Source organism: Bos taurus, chromosome X (assembly GCF_002263795.3).
Source record: "Bos taurus isolate L1 Dominette 01449 registration number 42190680 breed Hereford chromosome X, ARS-UCD2.0, whole genome shotgun sequence".
NCBI lineage: Eukaryota > Metazoa > Chordata > Mammalia > Artiodactyla > Bovidae > Bos > Bos taurus.
Window position 1 is genome coordinate 96012358 of NC_037357.1, and position 15350 is coordinate 96027707.

Here is a 15350-nt window from a genome sequence, read left to right on the forward strand (position 1 = left end):
AACAGGCCACTTGTGAAATCTTCGTTCCTGACAAGAGATCAAACCCTGAGCCTTAGGAGTGGGAACACTGACTCCAAAACCCTAGACTACAAGAGAACTGACCTTATGGAGCGTCAAATAGTGAGAACACAATGGAAACCACTTTAATAAAAGATCAGGCATCAGCCAACCTTCAGTAGTACCCTTTGCAGGACGCCTCATCTAAACAACAAACAAAACAAAAATACAAACCCAATCATCAGCAAACAGGAGTACCACCTTACTCAGCCTTGCCCATCAGGAAAAACAAAGAAGCAAACAAAAACTCAGCACAAATCTCACCCTATACAAAGCTCACACAAACCACTGAACCAAACTTAGGAGAGCAGAAACCAAAAGGAAGAAAGAATTCAACCTGCTTCAAGGAAAGAATTCAACTTTCCTTGAAGCCTGGGAAAATGAGACCTCAAACACAATAACATTAAAAAAAAAAAAACCACAGAGAAATACTGCAGAAATGAAGGAACAGATTAGAAACACAGAAGTCCAAATAAATGAAGAGAAAATAGGAAAATTACCTGAAAAAGAATTAAGAGTAATGATAGTAAAGATGATCAAAAGTCTTTAAAACTAAATCGAGAAAATGAATCAACTAACAAAGACCACAATGGCAACCCACTCCAGTACTCTTGCCTGGAAAATCCTATGGACACAGGAGCCTGGTAGGCTGCAGTCCATGGGGTCACAAAGAGTTGGACATGACTGAGCAACTTCACATTCACTTTTCACTTTCATGCACTGGAGAGGGCAATGGCAACCCATTGCAGTGTTCTTGCCTGGAGAATCCCAGGGATGGTGGAGCCTGGTGCGCTGCTGTCTATGGGGTCGCACAGCGTCAGACACGACTGAAGAGACTTAGCAGCAGCAGAAGAAGAATTAAAAAATAAGCATACAGAGACAAACAACACAATTACTGAAATTAAAAATACTCTATAAGGAATCAATAGCAGAATATATGAAGCAGAAGAACAAATCAGTGAGCAGGAAGATAAAATGGTGGAAATAACTTCTAAAGAGCAGAATAAAGTAAAAAGAATGAAAAGAACTGAGGACAGTCTCAGAGACTTCTGGGACCATATCAAACGCACCAACATTCTAATTATACAGGTCCCACAAGAAGAAGAGAAAATGAAAGGGTATAAGAAAAGTTTTGAAGAGATTATAGTTGAAAATTTCCCCAACCTGGAAAAGGAAATAGCCAATCAAGTTCAAGAGGCACAAAGCATCCCATACAGGATAAACAAAGGAGAAACATGCCAAGGCACATACTAATCATACTAACAAAGACGAAACACAAAGAAAGAAGAGTAAAAGCAGCAAGGGAGAAGCAACGAGTAAAATACTAGGGAAACCCCATACACTTAACAGCTGATCCTTCAGCAGAAACTCTGAAGGCCAGAAGCAAATGGCAGGATATATTTAAAGGACTGAAAGGGAAAAATCTACAACCAAGATTACTGTACCCAGCAAGGATCTCATTCAAAATTGATGGAGAAATAAAAAGCTTGTCAGACAAGCAAAAGTTAAGAGAATTCAGTACCACAAAACCAGCTTTAAAACAAATGTTAAACTGACTCATGTAGTCAAGAAATACAGCAGAAGAAAAAAGATCTACAAAATCAACCCCAAACAATTAGAAAATGGTAATAGGAACATATGTATGAATAATTACTTTAAATGTAAATGGATTAAATGCTCCAGCCAAAAGATACAGAGTAGCTGAATGGATAAAAAAAAAAAAAAAAACAAGACCCATATATGTGCTGTCTACTAAGAAACCCACTTCAGACCTCATGACACATATAGACTGAAAGTGAGGTGATGGAAAAATATATTTCATGCAAATGGAAAGCAAATGAAAGCTGGAGTTGCAATCTTCATATCAGACAACATAGACCTTAAAATAAAGAGGATTACAAGAGATAAGGAAGGACACTACATAATGATCAAGGGATCAATCCAAGAGGAAGTCATAACAGTTGTAAATATCTGTGCAACCAACATAGGAGCACCTCAATACATAAGACAAACACTAACAGACATAAAAGGAGAAACTGCCAGTAACACAATTATAGTAGAAGACTTAAAAACCCCACTCATACCAATGGACAGATCATCAAAAAAGAAAATTAAGAAGGAAACACAAGTCTTAAATGATACATTAGATGAGATGTATGTCATTGATATCTTCATTACATTCCATCCAAATGCAGAAGAATATGCCTTCTTCTCAAGCGCACATGGAACATTCTCCAGGATAGACCACATCTTGGGTCACAAATCAAACCTCAGTAAATTTATTAAAAAATTGAAATTGTTTCAAGCACCTTCTCCAACCACAACGCTATGAGACTAGATATCAATTACAAGGAAAAAAATGTAAGAAACACAAACACATGGAGATTAAACAACACGTTTCTAAATAACCAACAGGATACTGAAAAAAATTTAAAAAATCTCTAGAAACAAATGACAATGAAAACACGACAAATCAAAACCTATGGGATGCAGCAAAAGCAGTTCTAAGAGAGAAGTTTATAGCAATACAATCCTACCTCAAGATATAAGAAAAACATTGGATAGACAACCTGACTTTACACCTAAAGCAACTTGAAAAAGAAAAAAAAAAATAGTAGAAGGGAAGAAATTAAAAAGATCTGAGTAGAAATAAATGATAAAGAAATGAAAGAAACAACAGTAAAGATTAACAAAACTAAAAGCTGTGTTCTTTTAGAAGATAAAATTGGCAAACCCTGAGCCAGACTCATCAAGAAAAAAAGAGAGAAGAATCAAATCAACAAAATTAGAAATGAAAAAGGAGGGGTTACAACAGACAATGAAGAAATGCAAAGGATTATAAGAGACTATTATAAACAACTATATGACAATAAAATAGATAACCTGGAAGAAATGGACAGATTCTTAGAAAAGTTCAATCTCCCAAGACTGAACCAGGAAGAAATAGAAATTATGAACATCCCAATTACAAGCACTGAAATCAAAGCTGTGATCAAAAATCTCCCAGAAAACAAAAGCCCAAGACCAGATGGCTTCACAGGAGTATTCTATCAAAAATTTAGAGAAAAGCTAATGCTTATCCTTCTAAAGCTCTTTCAAAATATTGCAGAGGAAGGAACACTTCTAAATTCATTCTAGGAGGCCACCATCACCCTGATATCAAAACCAGACAAAGACAACACAAAAAAAGAAAACTACAGACCAATATCAGTGATGAACATAGATGCAAAAATCCTTAACAAAATTTTAGCAAACAGAATTCAGCAACATATCAAAAAGCTCATATACCATGATCAAGTTGTGTTTATTCCAGGGATGCAAGGATTCTTCAATATATGCAAATCAATCAGTGTGATACACCATATTAACAAATTAAAAGATAAAAACCATATGATCACCTCAATAGATGCAGGAAAAGTCTTTGACAAAATTCAAAACCTATTTTTGATTAAAACTCTTCAAAAAATGGGCATAGAAAGAACCTACCTCAACATAGTAAAGGCCTTATATGATAAGCCTACAGCAAACATTATTCTCAATGGTGAAAAACTGAAAGCATTCCACCTAAGATCAGGAACAAGAAAAGGGTATACACTTTCGCCACTATTATTCAACATAGTTCTGGAAGTCCTAGCTACAGTAATCAGAGAAGAAAAAGAAATAACACGAATCCAGATCAGAAAATAAGAAGTAAAGCTCTCACTGTTTGCAGATGGCATGCTACTGTACATAGAAAACCCTAAAGATAGTATCAGAAAATTACTAGAGCTAATCAGTGAATTTAGCAAAGTTGCAGGATACAAAATCAGTACACAGAAATCACTTTCATTTCTTTATACTAACAATGAAAAATCAGAAAGAGAAATTAAGGCATCAATCCCATTCACCATTACAAATAAAAAGAATAAATTATCTAGGAATAAACTTACCTAAGAAGATGAAAGAATGGTTCACAGTGAATTATAAGACACTGATGAAAGAAATTAAATATGCAATAAGCAAATGGAGAGATGTCCCATGTTCCTGGGTAGGGACAATCAATATTGTGAAAATAAGTATACTAACAAATGCAATCTACAGATTTAATGTGATCTCTATCAAATGACCAGTGGCATTTTTCACAGAACTGGAACAAAAAAGTTCACAATTCATATGGAAACACAAAAGACCCTGACTAGCCAAAGCAATCTTGATAAAGAAGAATGGACCTGGAGAAATCAAGCTTCCTGAGTTCAGGTTATACTACAAAGCTACACTCATCAAGACAGTATGGTACTCACACAAAATCAGAAATATAGACCAATGGATCAAGATAGAAAGCCCAGAAATAAACCCATGCACCTGTTGCTAAGTCACTTCAGTCGTGTCTGACTCTGTGCGACCCCATAGATGGCAACTCACCAGGCTCCCCTGTCCCTGGGATTCTCCAGGCAAGAACACTAGAGTGGGTTGCCATTTCCTTCTCCAATGCATGAAAGTGAAAAGTGAAAGTGAAGTCACTCAGTCATGTCTAACTCTTCGCAACCCCATGGATTGCAGCCCACCAGGGCCCTCCGCCCATGGGATTTTCCAGGCAAGAGTACTGGAGTGAGGTGCCATTGCCTTCTCCACCCATGCACCTATGGGTACTTTATTTTTAACAAAGGAGGTCAGAATATACAATGGGGCAAAGACAGCCTCTTGAATAAGTGGTGCTGGTATAACTGGACAGCTCCATGTAAAAGAATGAAATTAGAACACTTCCTAACACCATACACAAAGATAAATTCAAAATGGATCAAAGACCTAAATGTAAGACCAGAAACTATAAAACTCTTAGAGGAAAACATAGGCAGAACACTGAATGACATAAATCAAAGCAAGATCCTCTATGACCCACTTTCTAGAGTAAAGGAAATAAAAACAGAAGTAAACAAGTGTGACCTGATTAAACTTAAAAGCTTTTGCATGGCAAAGAAAACTATAAGCAAGGTGAAAAGACACCCCTCAGAATGGAAGAAGATAATAGCAAATGACACAACTAACAAAGGATTAATTTCCAAATATACAGCAGTTCATGAAGTTTAATACCAAAAAAACAAACAACCCAATTAAAAAGTGGGGAAAAGACATAAACAGACATTTCTCCAAAGAAGACATACAGATGGCTAACAAACACATGAAAAGATGCTCAGCATCACTCATTATTAGAGAAATGCAAATCTAAACTACATGAAATATCACATCACACTGGTCAGAATGGCCCTCATCAAAAAGTCTACAAACAATAAATGCTATAAAGGGTGTGGAGAAAATGGAACGTTCTTGCACTGTTGGTAGGAATACAAATTGTTACAGCCAGTATGGAAGATGGTATGGAGATTCCTTAAAAAACTAGGAATAAAACCACCATATGACCCAGCAATCCCACTCCTAGGCATATACCCTGAGAAAACCAAAATTGAAAGAGACACATGTATCCCATTGTTCACTGTAGCACTATTTACAGTAGCTAGAACATGGAAGCAACCTAGATTGCATCGACAGATGAATGGATAAAGAACTTGTGGCATATATACGCAATGGAATATTACTCACCCATAAAAAGAAACACATATGAGTCAGTTCTAATGAGTTGGATGAACCTAGAACCTATTATACAGAGTGAAGTGAATCAGAAAGAGAAAGATAAGTACCATATTCTAACACATATATATGGAATCTAGAAAAATGGTACTAAAGAATTCATTTACAGGGCAACAGTGGAGAAGCAGACATATAGAATAGACTTATGGACATAGGGAGAAGAGAGGAGAGGGTGATATGTATAGAAAGAGTAACATGGAAACTTACATTACTATATGTAAAATAGATAGTCAATGGGAATTTGTTGTATGGCTCAGGAAACTCAAACAGAGGCTCTATATCAACCTAGAGGTGTGGGATGGGAAGGAAGATGGGAGGGAGTTTCCAAAGGGAGGGGATATATGTATACCTATGGCTGATTCATGTTGAGGTTTGATGGAAAACAACAAAATTTTGTAAAGCAATTATCCTTCAATAAAATATGTTAATTATAAAAAATAATTTTTTTAAAATTAAAAAAATCAAACAACTGAATCAAAAAATGGGCAGAAAATCTGTGTAGACATTTCTTCAAAGAAGGCAGACAGATGGCCAAAAAGTGCATAAAAAATGCTCAATATCACTTTTAGAGAAATGCAAATCAAAACTAAATGAAATATCACCTCCCACTGGTCAGAATGGTCATCATCAAAAAATTTACAAACCATAAATGCTGGAGAGGGTGTGGAGAAAGGGGAACCCTCCCACACTGTTTGTGGGAATGTAAATTGGCACAACCATTATATGAACATTATGGAGGTTCATTGAAAATCTATAGATAGAATTAGCTTTTGATCTTCTGATTCTACTCCGAGCATGTGTCTGGAAAAAAACATAATTTAAAAATATACATGCACACCAATGTTCACTGCAGCACTAGTTACAATAGCCAGTATATGGAAGCAACCTGAATGCCCATTGGCAGATGAACCCCTAAAGAATATGTGGCCCTTATATACAATGGAATATTACTCAGCCATAAAAATGAATGAAATATGATGTTTGATAGAAACCAATGCAATACTCTAAAGCAATTATCTTTCAATTTAAATAAATACAATTTTAAAAAAGAATGAAACAATGCCATTTTTAGCAGCATGGATGGAACTAGAGATTGTCATATTGCATGAAGTCAGACAGAGAAAATGAAGTATCATATAGTATCACTTGTATGTGGAAACTAAAACACACACACATACACAAACACACAATGGAATACTACTCATGCAAAAGAAGGAATGAAACTTTGCCTTTTGCAACAATATGAATTGACCTAGTTGGTTTTATGCTTAGTGAAAGTAGTCAGAGTAATACAAATAGTGTGTGATATCACTTCTATATGGAATCTAAAAAATAAAGCACACTTGTGACTATACCAAAAAGAGACAGATGAACAGATATAGAGAACAAAGTAGTAATTACCAATGGGGAGAGGGAAGAGGGAGGGGTAAGATAGGGGCACGGGTTTAAGAAATAGAAACTACTATGCATAAAATAAAAAAGCTACAAGGATATATTGTACAACACATGGAATATAGCCACTGTTTTATAGTAACTGTAAATGGAATATATTCTTTAAAAATTGTCAATCACTATATTATATACCTGAAACTAATATAATATTTTACATCATCTATACTGAATAAAAATTATTTCCTACCTTTTTAAGGCTCAATATTATATTTTGTGTATCCATGAAATTTTGTTTGTCAGTTTATCTGTTGATGGATGTGTTGCTTCCACTTTTTAACTAATGTGAATAATGCTGCTATCACATAGTTGCACAAATATCAGTTTGAGTTTTGCTTTTAATTCTGGCCTAGACCCAATAATGAAACTGCTGAGTCATATAGTAAATCTATTTTTAGTTTTTTGTGGAGCTTCCATGCTGTTTTTATAGTAACTTCCCATTGTACATTCCTACCAAAATTGGATAATGGGTACAGTTTTTCAACATCCTCGCCAATGCTTGTAATTTTCTATTTTTTTTTTGTTTGTTTATATGTTTGTTTTATAATAGCCATCCAAATGGATATGAAATCGTATCTCATTGTTTTTATTTGCATTTACCTAATGATTAGTGATACTAAGCCTCTTTTCATGTAATTATTAGCTATTTGTATGTCTTCTTTGGGGAAGTGTCTATTCAAATTGTTTTTCCATTTCTTTTTTTATTTACATATGATTGACATTTAATAGTGTATTAGTACTAGATTTAAGTTTTCTAAGATTTCACATATAAGTAAGAGCATACAGTATTTTCTTCCACTGACTTATTTCACTTAGCATAATGCCTGCAAAGTTCATCTTTGTTGTCACAAATGGCAAGATTTTCTACTTTTATGACTGAATAATATTACTTACTATAGATATTCATGACTGAACAATATTGTTGTTGTTCAGTCACCAAGCCATGTCTGACTCTTTGTGACCCCATGTACTGTAACACGCCAGGCCTCCCTGTCCCTCACCATATCCCAGAATTTGCCCAAGTTCATATCCATTGACTCGGTGATGTCATCCAACTATCTCATCCTCTGTTCCTCTCTTCTGCTTCTGCCTTCAATCTCCCAGTGTCAGGGTCTTCTCCAGTGAGTCAGCTCTTTGCATCAGGTGGCCAAAGTATTGGAGCTTCAGCTTCAGCATCAGTACTTCCAATGAATATTCAGGGTTGATTTCCTTTAGGATTGACTGGTTTGATCTCCTTGCTGTCCAACAGACTCTCAAGAGTCTTCTCCAGCACCACAGTTCAAAAGTTTCAATTCTTTGGCACTCTGCCTTCTTTATGGTCCAACTATCACATCCATACATAACTATTGGAAAGACCATAGCTCTGACTATATGGACCTTTGTCAGCAAAGTGATGTCTATACTTTTTAATACACTGTCTATGTTTGTCATAGCTTTCCTTCTAAGAAGCAGTCATCTTCCGATTTCATGGCTGTAGTCACCATCTGCAGTGACTAGAGCCCAAGAAGAGAAAATCTGTTACTGCTTCCACCTTTTCCCCTTCTACTTGCCATGAAGTGATGGGACCGGATTCCACGATCTTAGTTTTTTTAATATTGAGCTTTGAGCTGGCTTTTTCACCCTCCTCCTTCACCCTCATCAAGAAACTCTTTAGGTCCTCTTCGCTTTCTGCTATTAGAGTGGTGTCATCTGCATATTGGAGGTTGTTGAATAACATTATACAGTCATAAAAAGTAGGAAATCTTGCCATTTGTGACAACATGGATGAACTTGAGGGCATTATGCTAAGTGAAATTAGTCAGTGGAAGGCTTCCCTGGTGGCTCAGATGGTAAAGAATCCACCTGCAATGCAGGAAACGCAGGTTCAATCATGAGTCAGAAAGATCCCCTGGAGAAGGAAATGGCTACCTACCCCAGTATTCTTGCATGGAGAATTCCATGGACAGAGGAGCCTGGCAGGCTACAGTCTATGGGGTTGCAAAAAGTCAGACATGACTGAGTGATTAACACTTCCTTCCTCTTCCTCCAATATTCCACTTAGTATACATATCACTCTTTCTTTATCTATTTATCCATTGATGGAAACAAGTTATTTCCATGTCTTGGCTATTGTAAATAATGCTTCAGTGAACATAGAGATGATACAGATATGTCTTTTTTTGTTGTTTTTGTTTTGTCGTTTTTGTTGCTTTTAAATATATATATTATTGAAGTATAGTTGACTTACAATGTTTCAGATGCACAGCAAAGTGATTCAGTTATACAAATACACATATAATATTTTTGAAATTATTTTCCATCATAGGTTATTATAAGATATTGACTATAGGTCCCTATGCTATACAGTAAACCTTTGTTGCTTATTGCATATATATTTTTAATTAGAAATGTGTCATTCTATTCGTACTAAGTCAAACAAGCAGGATCAAAATGTCATAAATTTTTTAGATAAGCAAAAAGTCATGTTTTTTAAAATGTATATATTATATATATATATGTATACTAAAGCTTTTCCACTACACTTGATAAAGTCTTGAGAAAGAACATCCAAAAAAAAGAAGAGATGGAGAAATTGGAGAACATAAACTAAATGAAATAGCAGCACTGAATATGAAATATAAAAAGTGAAACATATTAGATAAAAGTAAAACAACATCATATAGTCCAGTTGTTTTTAAACATGACTGCTCATTTGAAACATATCTGGAGCTCTGAAGAAAAAAAATTCCTGATCATTTCTATTTTTCAAAAAATGTTGACATACTTCTGCTATGCATCTTTATTTTAAAAAGTGATTGCAGGTTTTTCTGTTAGATACTAGTTTTGGTGATATAGAATTCTACTGTTTTTCTGTTGACCAGTCATGATACAATGAATGGTATTAAGTGAGTAAAATGGTTACATAATAACAGTAGTAAAAGATGTTTACCAGTTGTCACAGTCAATATCCAGACAAAAAGTAAAAGATAATTACAATTGCAAATCATAATGGAGACATAATTAACTTAACAATATAAAATAATTACATATAATTTGGGAGGGTCAGACTGAGTGATCTGGTCAGTGGGAGTGCATACATACACATGTTTTTATCTACCCAGCCAGTCTATGTTTTTTGGTTGGTGCATTTAATTCAATTACATTTAAAGTAATGGTTGATATATATGATCCTATTACCATTTTCTTAATTGTTTTGGCTTTATTTTCTGTAGACCTTTTCATTTTCTTGTGGTTCCTGCCTAGAGAAATTCCTTTAGGATTTGTTGTAAAGCTGGTTTGGTGGTGCTAAACTCTCTTAACTTTTGCTTGTCTTGAAAGCTTTTGATTTCTCCATCAAATCTGAATGAAAGTCTTGCTGGGCAGAGTATTCTTGGTTGTAGGTTCTTCCCTTTCATCACTTTAAATATATCATGCCATTCTCTTCTGGCTTGTAGAGTTTCTGTTGAGAAATCAGCTGATAGCCTGATGGGAGTTCCCTTGTATGTTATTTGTCATTTTTCCCTTGTTGCTTTTAATATTTTATCTGTGTCTTTAATTTTTGTTGGTTTGATTTTTATGTGTCTCAGTGTGTTTCTCCTTGGGTTTATTCTGCCTGGGACTCTCTGTGCTTCCTGGACGTGATTCACTGTTTCCTTTCCAATATTAGGGAAAGTTTCAGCTATTATCTCTAAATATTTTCTCAGGTTCTTTCTCTCTCTCTTCTCCTTCTGAGACCCGCTATAATGTGAATGTTGATGAATTTAATGCTGTCCCAGAGGTCTCTTAGGCAGTCCTCATATCTTTTCATTGTTATTTTTTTTTTTAATATTCTATTATGTGGCAGTGATTTCCAGTATTCTGTCCTCCAGATCATTTTTCCATGCTTCTGCTTCAGTTATTCTGCTATTGATTCCTTCTAGTGTATTATTCATCTCTGTTCTTTAGTTCTTCTAGGTCTTTGGTAAACATTTCTTGCAAAGGGTGCAGATACTTCTTTGAAATAGTGAGTTTATTTCTTTCAGGTATATACACAAAAGTGGAGATGTTAGATCTGATAGTTCTAGTTTTAATTTTTTGAGCAACTTCTGTACTGTTTGCCATAGTGGTCCAACTAATATACCAACAATGCACAATTGTTCCATTTTCTCCACATCCTTGGAACACTTGTTATTTCTTGTCTTGATAATAGTGATTCTAATGTGTAAGGTGATATTTTAATGTGTATTTGACTAGAATTTCCCTGGTGATTACTGACGCTGAACATCTTTTCATGTGCCTGTAGCTCATCTGTATATCTTCTTTGGAAAAGTGGCAATTCAGATCCTCTGCTCATTTTTAAATGGGTTCTTTGTTTTTTGTTGGTGGCTTGAGTTACATGAGTTCTTTATATATTTTGGATATTAATCCCTTATCAAATTTATTATTTGAAAATACTTTCTTTCAGTGGATGTGTTACCTTTCATTCTACTGATGATTTATTTGGCTGTGCAGAAACTTTTTAATTTGATGTAGTCCCATTTCTTTATTTTTGCTTTCATTGCCTTTGCTTTTGATGTCAAAAGGGTTCAAACTTTTGGGGCTCAGTAATCACTGAGGAAGGCTTTCTTATCTCTCCTTGCTATTATTTGGAACTCTGCATTCAAATGGCTATATATTTCCTTTTCTCCTTTGCCTTTAGCTTCTCTTTCTTTTCTCAGCTATTTGTAAGGCCTCGTCAGACAACCATTTTGCCTTTTTGCATTTCTTTTTCTTGGGGATGGTCTTCATCACTGCCTCCTGTACATTGTCACTAACCTTCAGCCATAGTTCTTCAGGCACTCTATTGGTCACTTTCACTATATAATTGTAAGGGATTTGATTTAGGTCATACCTGAATCATCTAGGGGTTTTCCCTACTTTCTTCAGTTTAAGTCTGAATTTGGCAATAAGGAGTTCATGATCCGAGCCACAGTCAGCTCCCAATCTTGTTTTTGCTGAATGTATAGAGCTTCTCCATCTTTGGCTCCAAAGAATATAATCAATCTGATTTAGGTATTGACCATCTGGTGATGTCCATGTGTAAAGTCGTCTCTTGTGTTTTTGGAAGAGGGTGTTTGCTATGATCAGTGTGTTCTCTTGGCAAAACTCTGTTTCACTTTGCCCTGCTTAATTTTGTACTCCAAGGCTAAACTTGCATGTTACTCTAGGTATCTCTTGACTTCCTACTTTTGCATTCCAGTCCCCTGTGATGAAAAGGACATATTTTGGGGGTGTTTTAAAAGGTTTTATAGGTCTTCATAGAACCATTCAACTTCAGTGTCTTCAGCCTTACTGGTTTGGGCATAGGCTTAGATTACTATGATATTGAATAGTTTGCCTTGGAAACGAACAGAGATCATTCTGTCATTTTTGAGATTGCATCCAAGTACTGCCTTCGGACTCTTTTGTTGACTATGAGGGCTAGTCCATTTCTTCTAAGGGATTCTTGCTCACAGTAGTAGATGTAATTAATGGTCATCAGAGTTAAATTCACCCATTCTAATCCATTTTAGTTCACTGATTCCTAAAATGCCAATGTTTACTCTTGCAACCACTTCCAATTTACCTTGATTCATGGATCTAACATTCCAAGTCCCTATGCAATATTGTTCTAAGCAGCATCAGACTTTACTTACATCACCAATTGCCTCCACAACTGGGCATCCTTTTTGCTTTGGCTCCATCTCTTCATTCTTTCTGGAGTCATTTCTCCATTCTTTCCAGTAGCATAATCGGTACCTACCTGACCTGGGAGTTCATCTTTCAGTGTCTTTTTTTTTTTTTTTTTTTTTTTTTGCCTTTTCCTACTGTTCATGGGGTTCTCGTGGCAAGAATGCTAAAGTGGTTTGCCATTGTCCTCTCCAGTGGACCTCAGTTTGTTAGAACCCTCCACCATTACCCATCTGTCTTGGTTGGCCTTACACGGCATGGCTCATAGTTTCATTGAGTTAGACAAGGCTATGGTCCATGTGCGGAGAAGGCAATGGCAACCCACTCCAGTACTCTTGCATGGAAAATCCCATGGACGGAGGGGCCTGGTAGGCTGCAGTCGATGGGGTCGCTAGGAGTCGAATACGACTGAGTGACTTCACTTTCACTTTTCACTTTCATGCATTGGAAAAGGAAATGGCAATCTACTCCAGTGTTCTTGCCTGGAGAATCCCAGGGACAGGGAGCCTGGTGGGCTGCCGTCTATGGGGTCGCACAGAGTCAGATACTACTGAAGCGACTTAGCAGCAGCAACAGCAGCAGCATGGTCCATGTGATCAGTTTAATTAGTTTTCTTTAATTGTGGTTTTCATTTTGTCTGCCCTCTGAGGGATAAGGATAAGAGACTTATGGAATCTTCCTGATGGGAGAGACTGACTGTATGGGAAACTGGGTCTTGTTCTGATTAGCAGGGCCATGCTCAGTAAAACTTTAATCCAATTTCTGTTGATGGGTGGGGCTGTGTTCCCTCCCTATTGTTTGACCTGAGACCAAACTATGGGGGAGGTAATGAAGATAATGTCATCCTCCTTCATAAGGTCCTGTGCAGGTACTGCCACACTCAGTGACCCTGACCCTGCAGCAGACCACTGCTGATCCACGCCTCCACCGGAGACTCCTGGACATTGACAGGCAAGTCTGGATCAGTCTCTTGTGTGATGACTGCTCCTTTCTCCTGAGTCCTGGTGCACTCAAGGTTTTGTTTGTGCCCTCCAAGAGTCTGTTTTCCCAGTCCTGTACAAGTTTTGACAGCTCAACAGTAGAGTTAATGGCAGCCTCTTCCAAGAGGGCTTATGCCACACCCAGCTCTGCTGTATCCAGAGCCACTGCTGACCAGTACCTCTGCAGGAGACCCTCAAACACTTAAAGGCAGGTCTTGCTCAGTCTCTGTGGGGTCTCCTGGTGTGCACAAGGTTTTGTTTGAGCCTTCTGAGCCTCTCTGGTGGGTATGGGGTTTGATTGTAAATGCAATTTTGACCCTCCTCTAGCATATGCTTTTTTTTAATGATTTCTTTTTCATTGTTAAATTTCTCATTGTGTTCATGGATTTTTATGTTCCTGTTTTTATTTGGCTCTCTGTGTGTTCTTGTTTTTCACTGAAATTTTTAGAGGATTATTCTGAATACTTTACCAGACATTTCACAGATCTCTATTTATTTAGGGTCAGTTAGTAAAACTTTGTTACTTTCATTTGGTAGTGTCATGTTTACCTGATTCTTCATGATCCTTGATTCCTTTTGTAGGTATCTATACATTTGAGTAAGCAGTCTCCTCTCCCAGACTTCACAGATTCTCTTCAACAAGGATATTCCTTCAGTTATCAGCATACCTTGAGGTTCTAGATGGCTCAGCTGTAGCATCCTTTGGCATACAGGGCTTCCCACTGGGTTCTTTATTAGGGTGAAGCCACTGCCTGAACTCTGAGAGTGGCAGGTACACTACTAACTCAGCTCCATGGTTGCATGAGATTATTGGCTGGGCTTCATGTTTAAGCAGGGCTGATACTTAGGCTTCCTGTTCAGGGGCCCTGCTGATTGTGTTCCTCAGTAATATGGGGCCATTAGATGGGTTCTGCAGTCACCTCTGTTCAGGCAGGGTCACTGGCTCTGTTCCCTTTTAGTGTGATGCCACTGGTTGAATTATTCAACTGAGCAGGGATATAGGCTTTGCTCCACAATCAGTCCTGGTTGAGTAGAGATTTAGGTTGTGATGCCCAACTAGACAGAGCTTCTGGCTGGACTCTTTTTAAGTGGGGCCACTGGCAGGACTTCAGTGCTGAACAGATATGCAGGCAGTGCTATGTAAACAAGCTGAGATTCAGACTGTGCTGCAGAGTAGAATGGGCCATATGCTGGGTTTGGTAGTCAGGTATGTTTCTATTCAGATGTACAAGTTGGGTTTAGAAAAGGCAGAGGAACCAGAAATCAAACTGCCAACATTTGTTGGATCATAGAGAAAGCAATGAAATTACAGAAAAACATCTGCTTCATTGTCTATGTGAAAGCTTTTGACCATGTGGATCACAACAAACTATGGAAAATTCTTAAGAGCTGGGAATACCAGATCACTTTATCTGTCTCCTGACAAATCTGTATGCAGTTCAAAAAGCAATAATTAGAACTAGACATAGAACAAAATCAAAATCGGGAAAGGAGTACGTCAAGGCTGTATATTGTCACCCTGTTTATTTAACTTATATGCAGAGTACATCATTCAAAATGCAGGACTGGATG

At 36.9% G+C, this 15350-nt stretch overlaps 1 protein-coding gene across 2 annotated transcripts in view; it reads left to right on the forward strand.

The window, feature by feature from the left end:
* MTMR8 (myotubularin related protein 8) overlaps positions 1-15350 on the forward strand; it is a 285490-nt gene that overhangs the window by 231267 nt on the left and 38873 nt on the right. Inside the window, exon 13 of one of the 2 annotated variants that reach the window (XM_024988169.2) lies at positions 6-1788. The exons of the other annotated variant lie outside the window; for it this stretch is intronic. Within the exon in view, the coding sequence (XP_024843937.1) occupies positions 6-147 (142 nt within the window). The 3' untranslated portion in view covers positions 148-1788. Of the gene's footprint in view, positions 1-5; positions 1789-15350 lie in introns of those variants that run through there. 2 annotated transcript variants of the gene reach the window in all.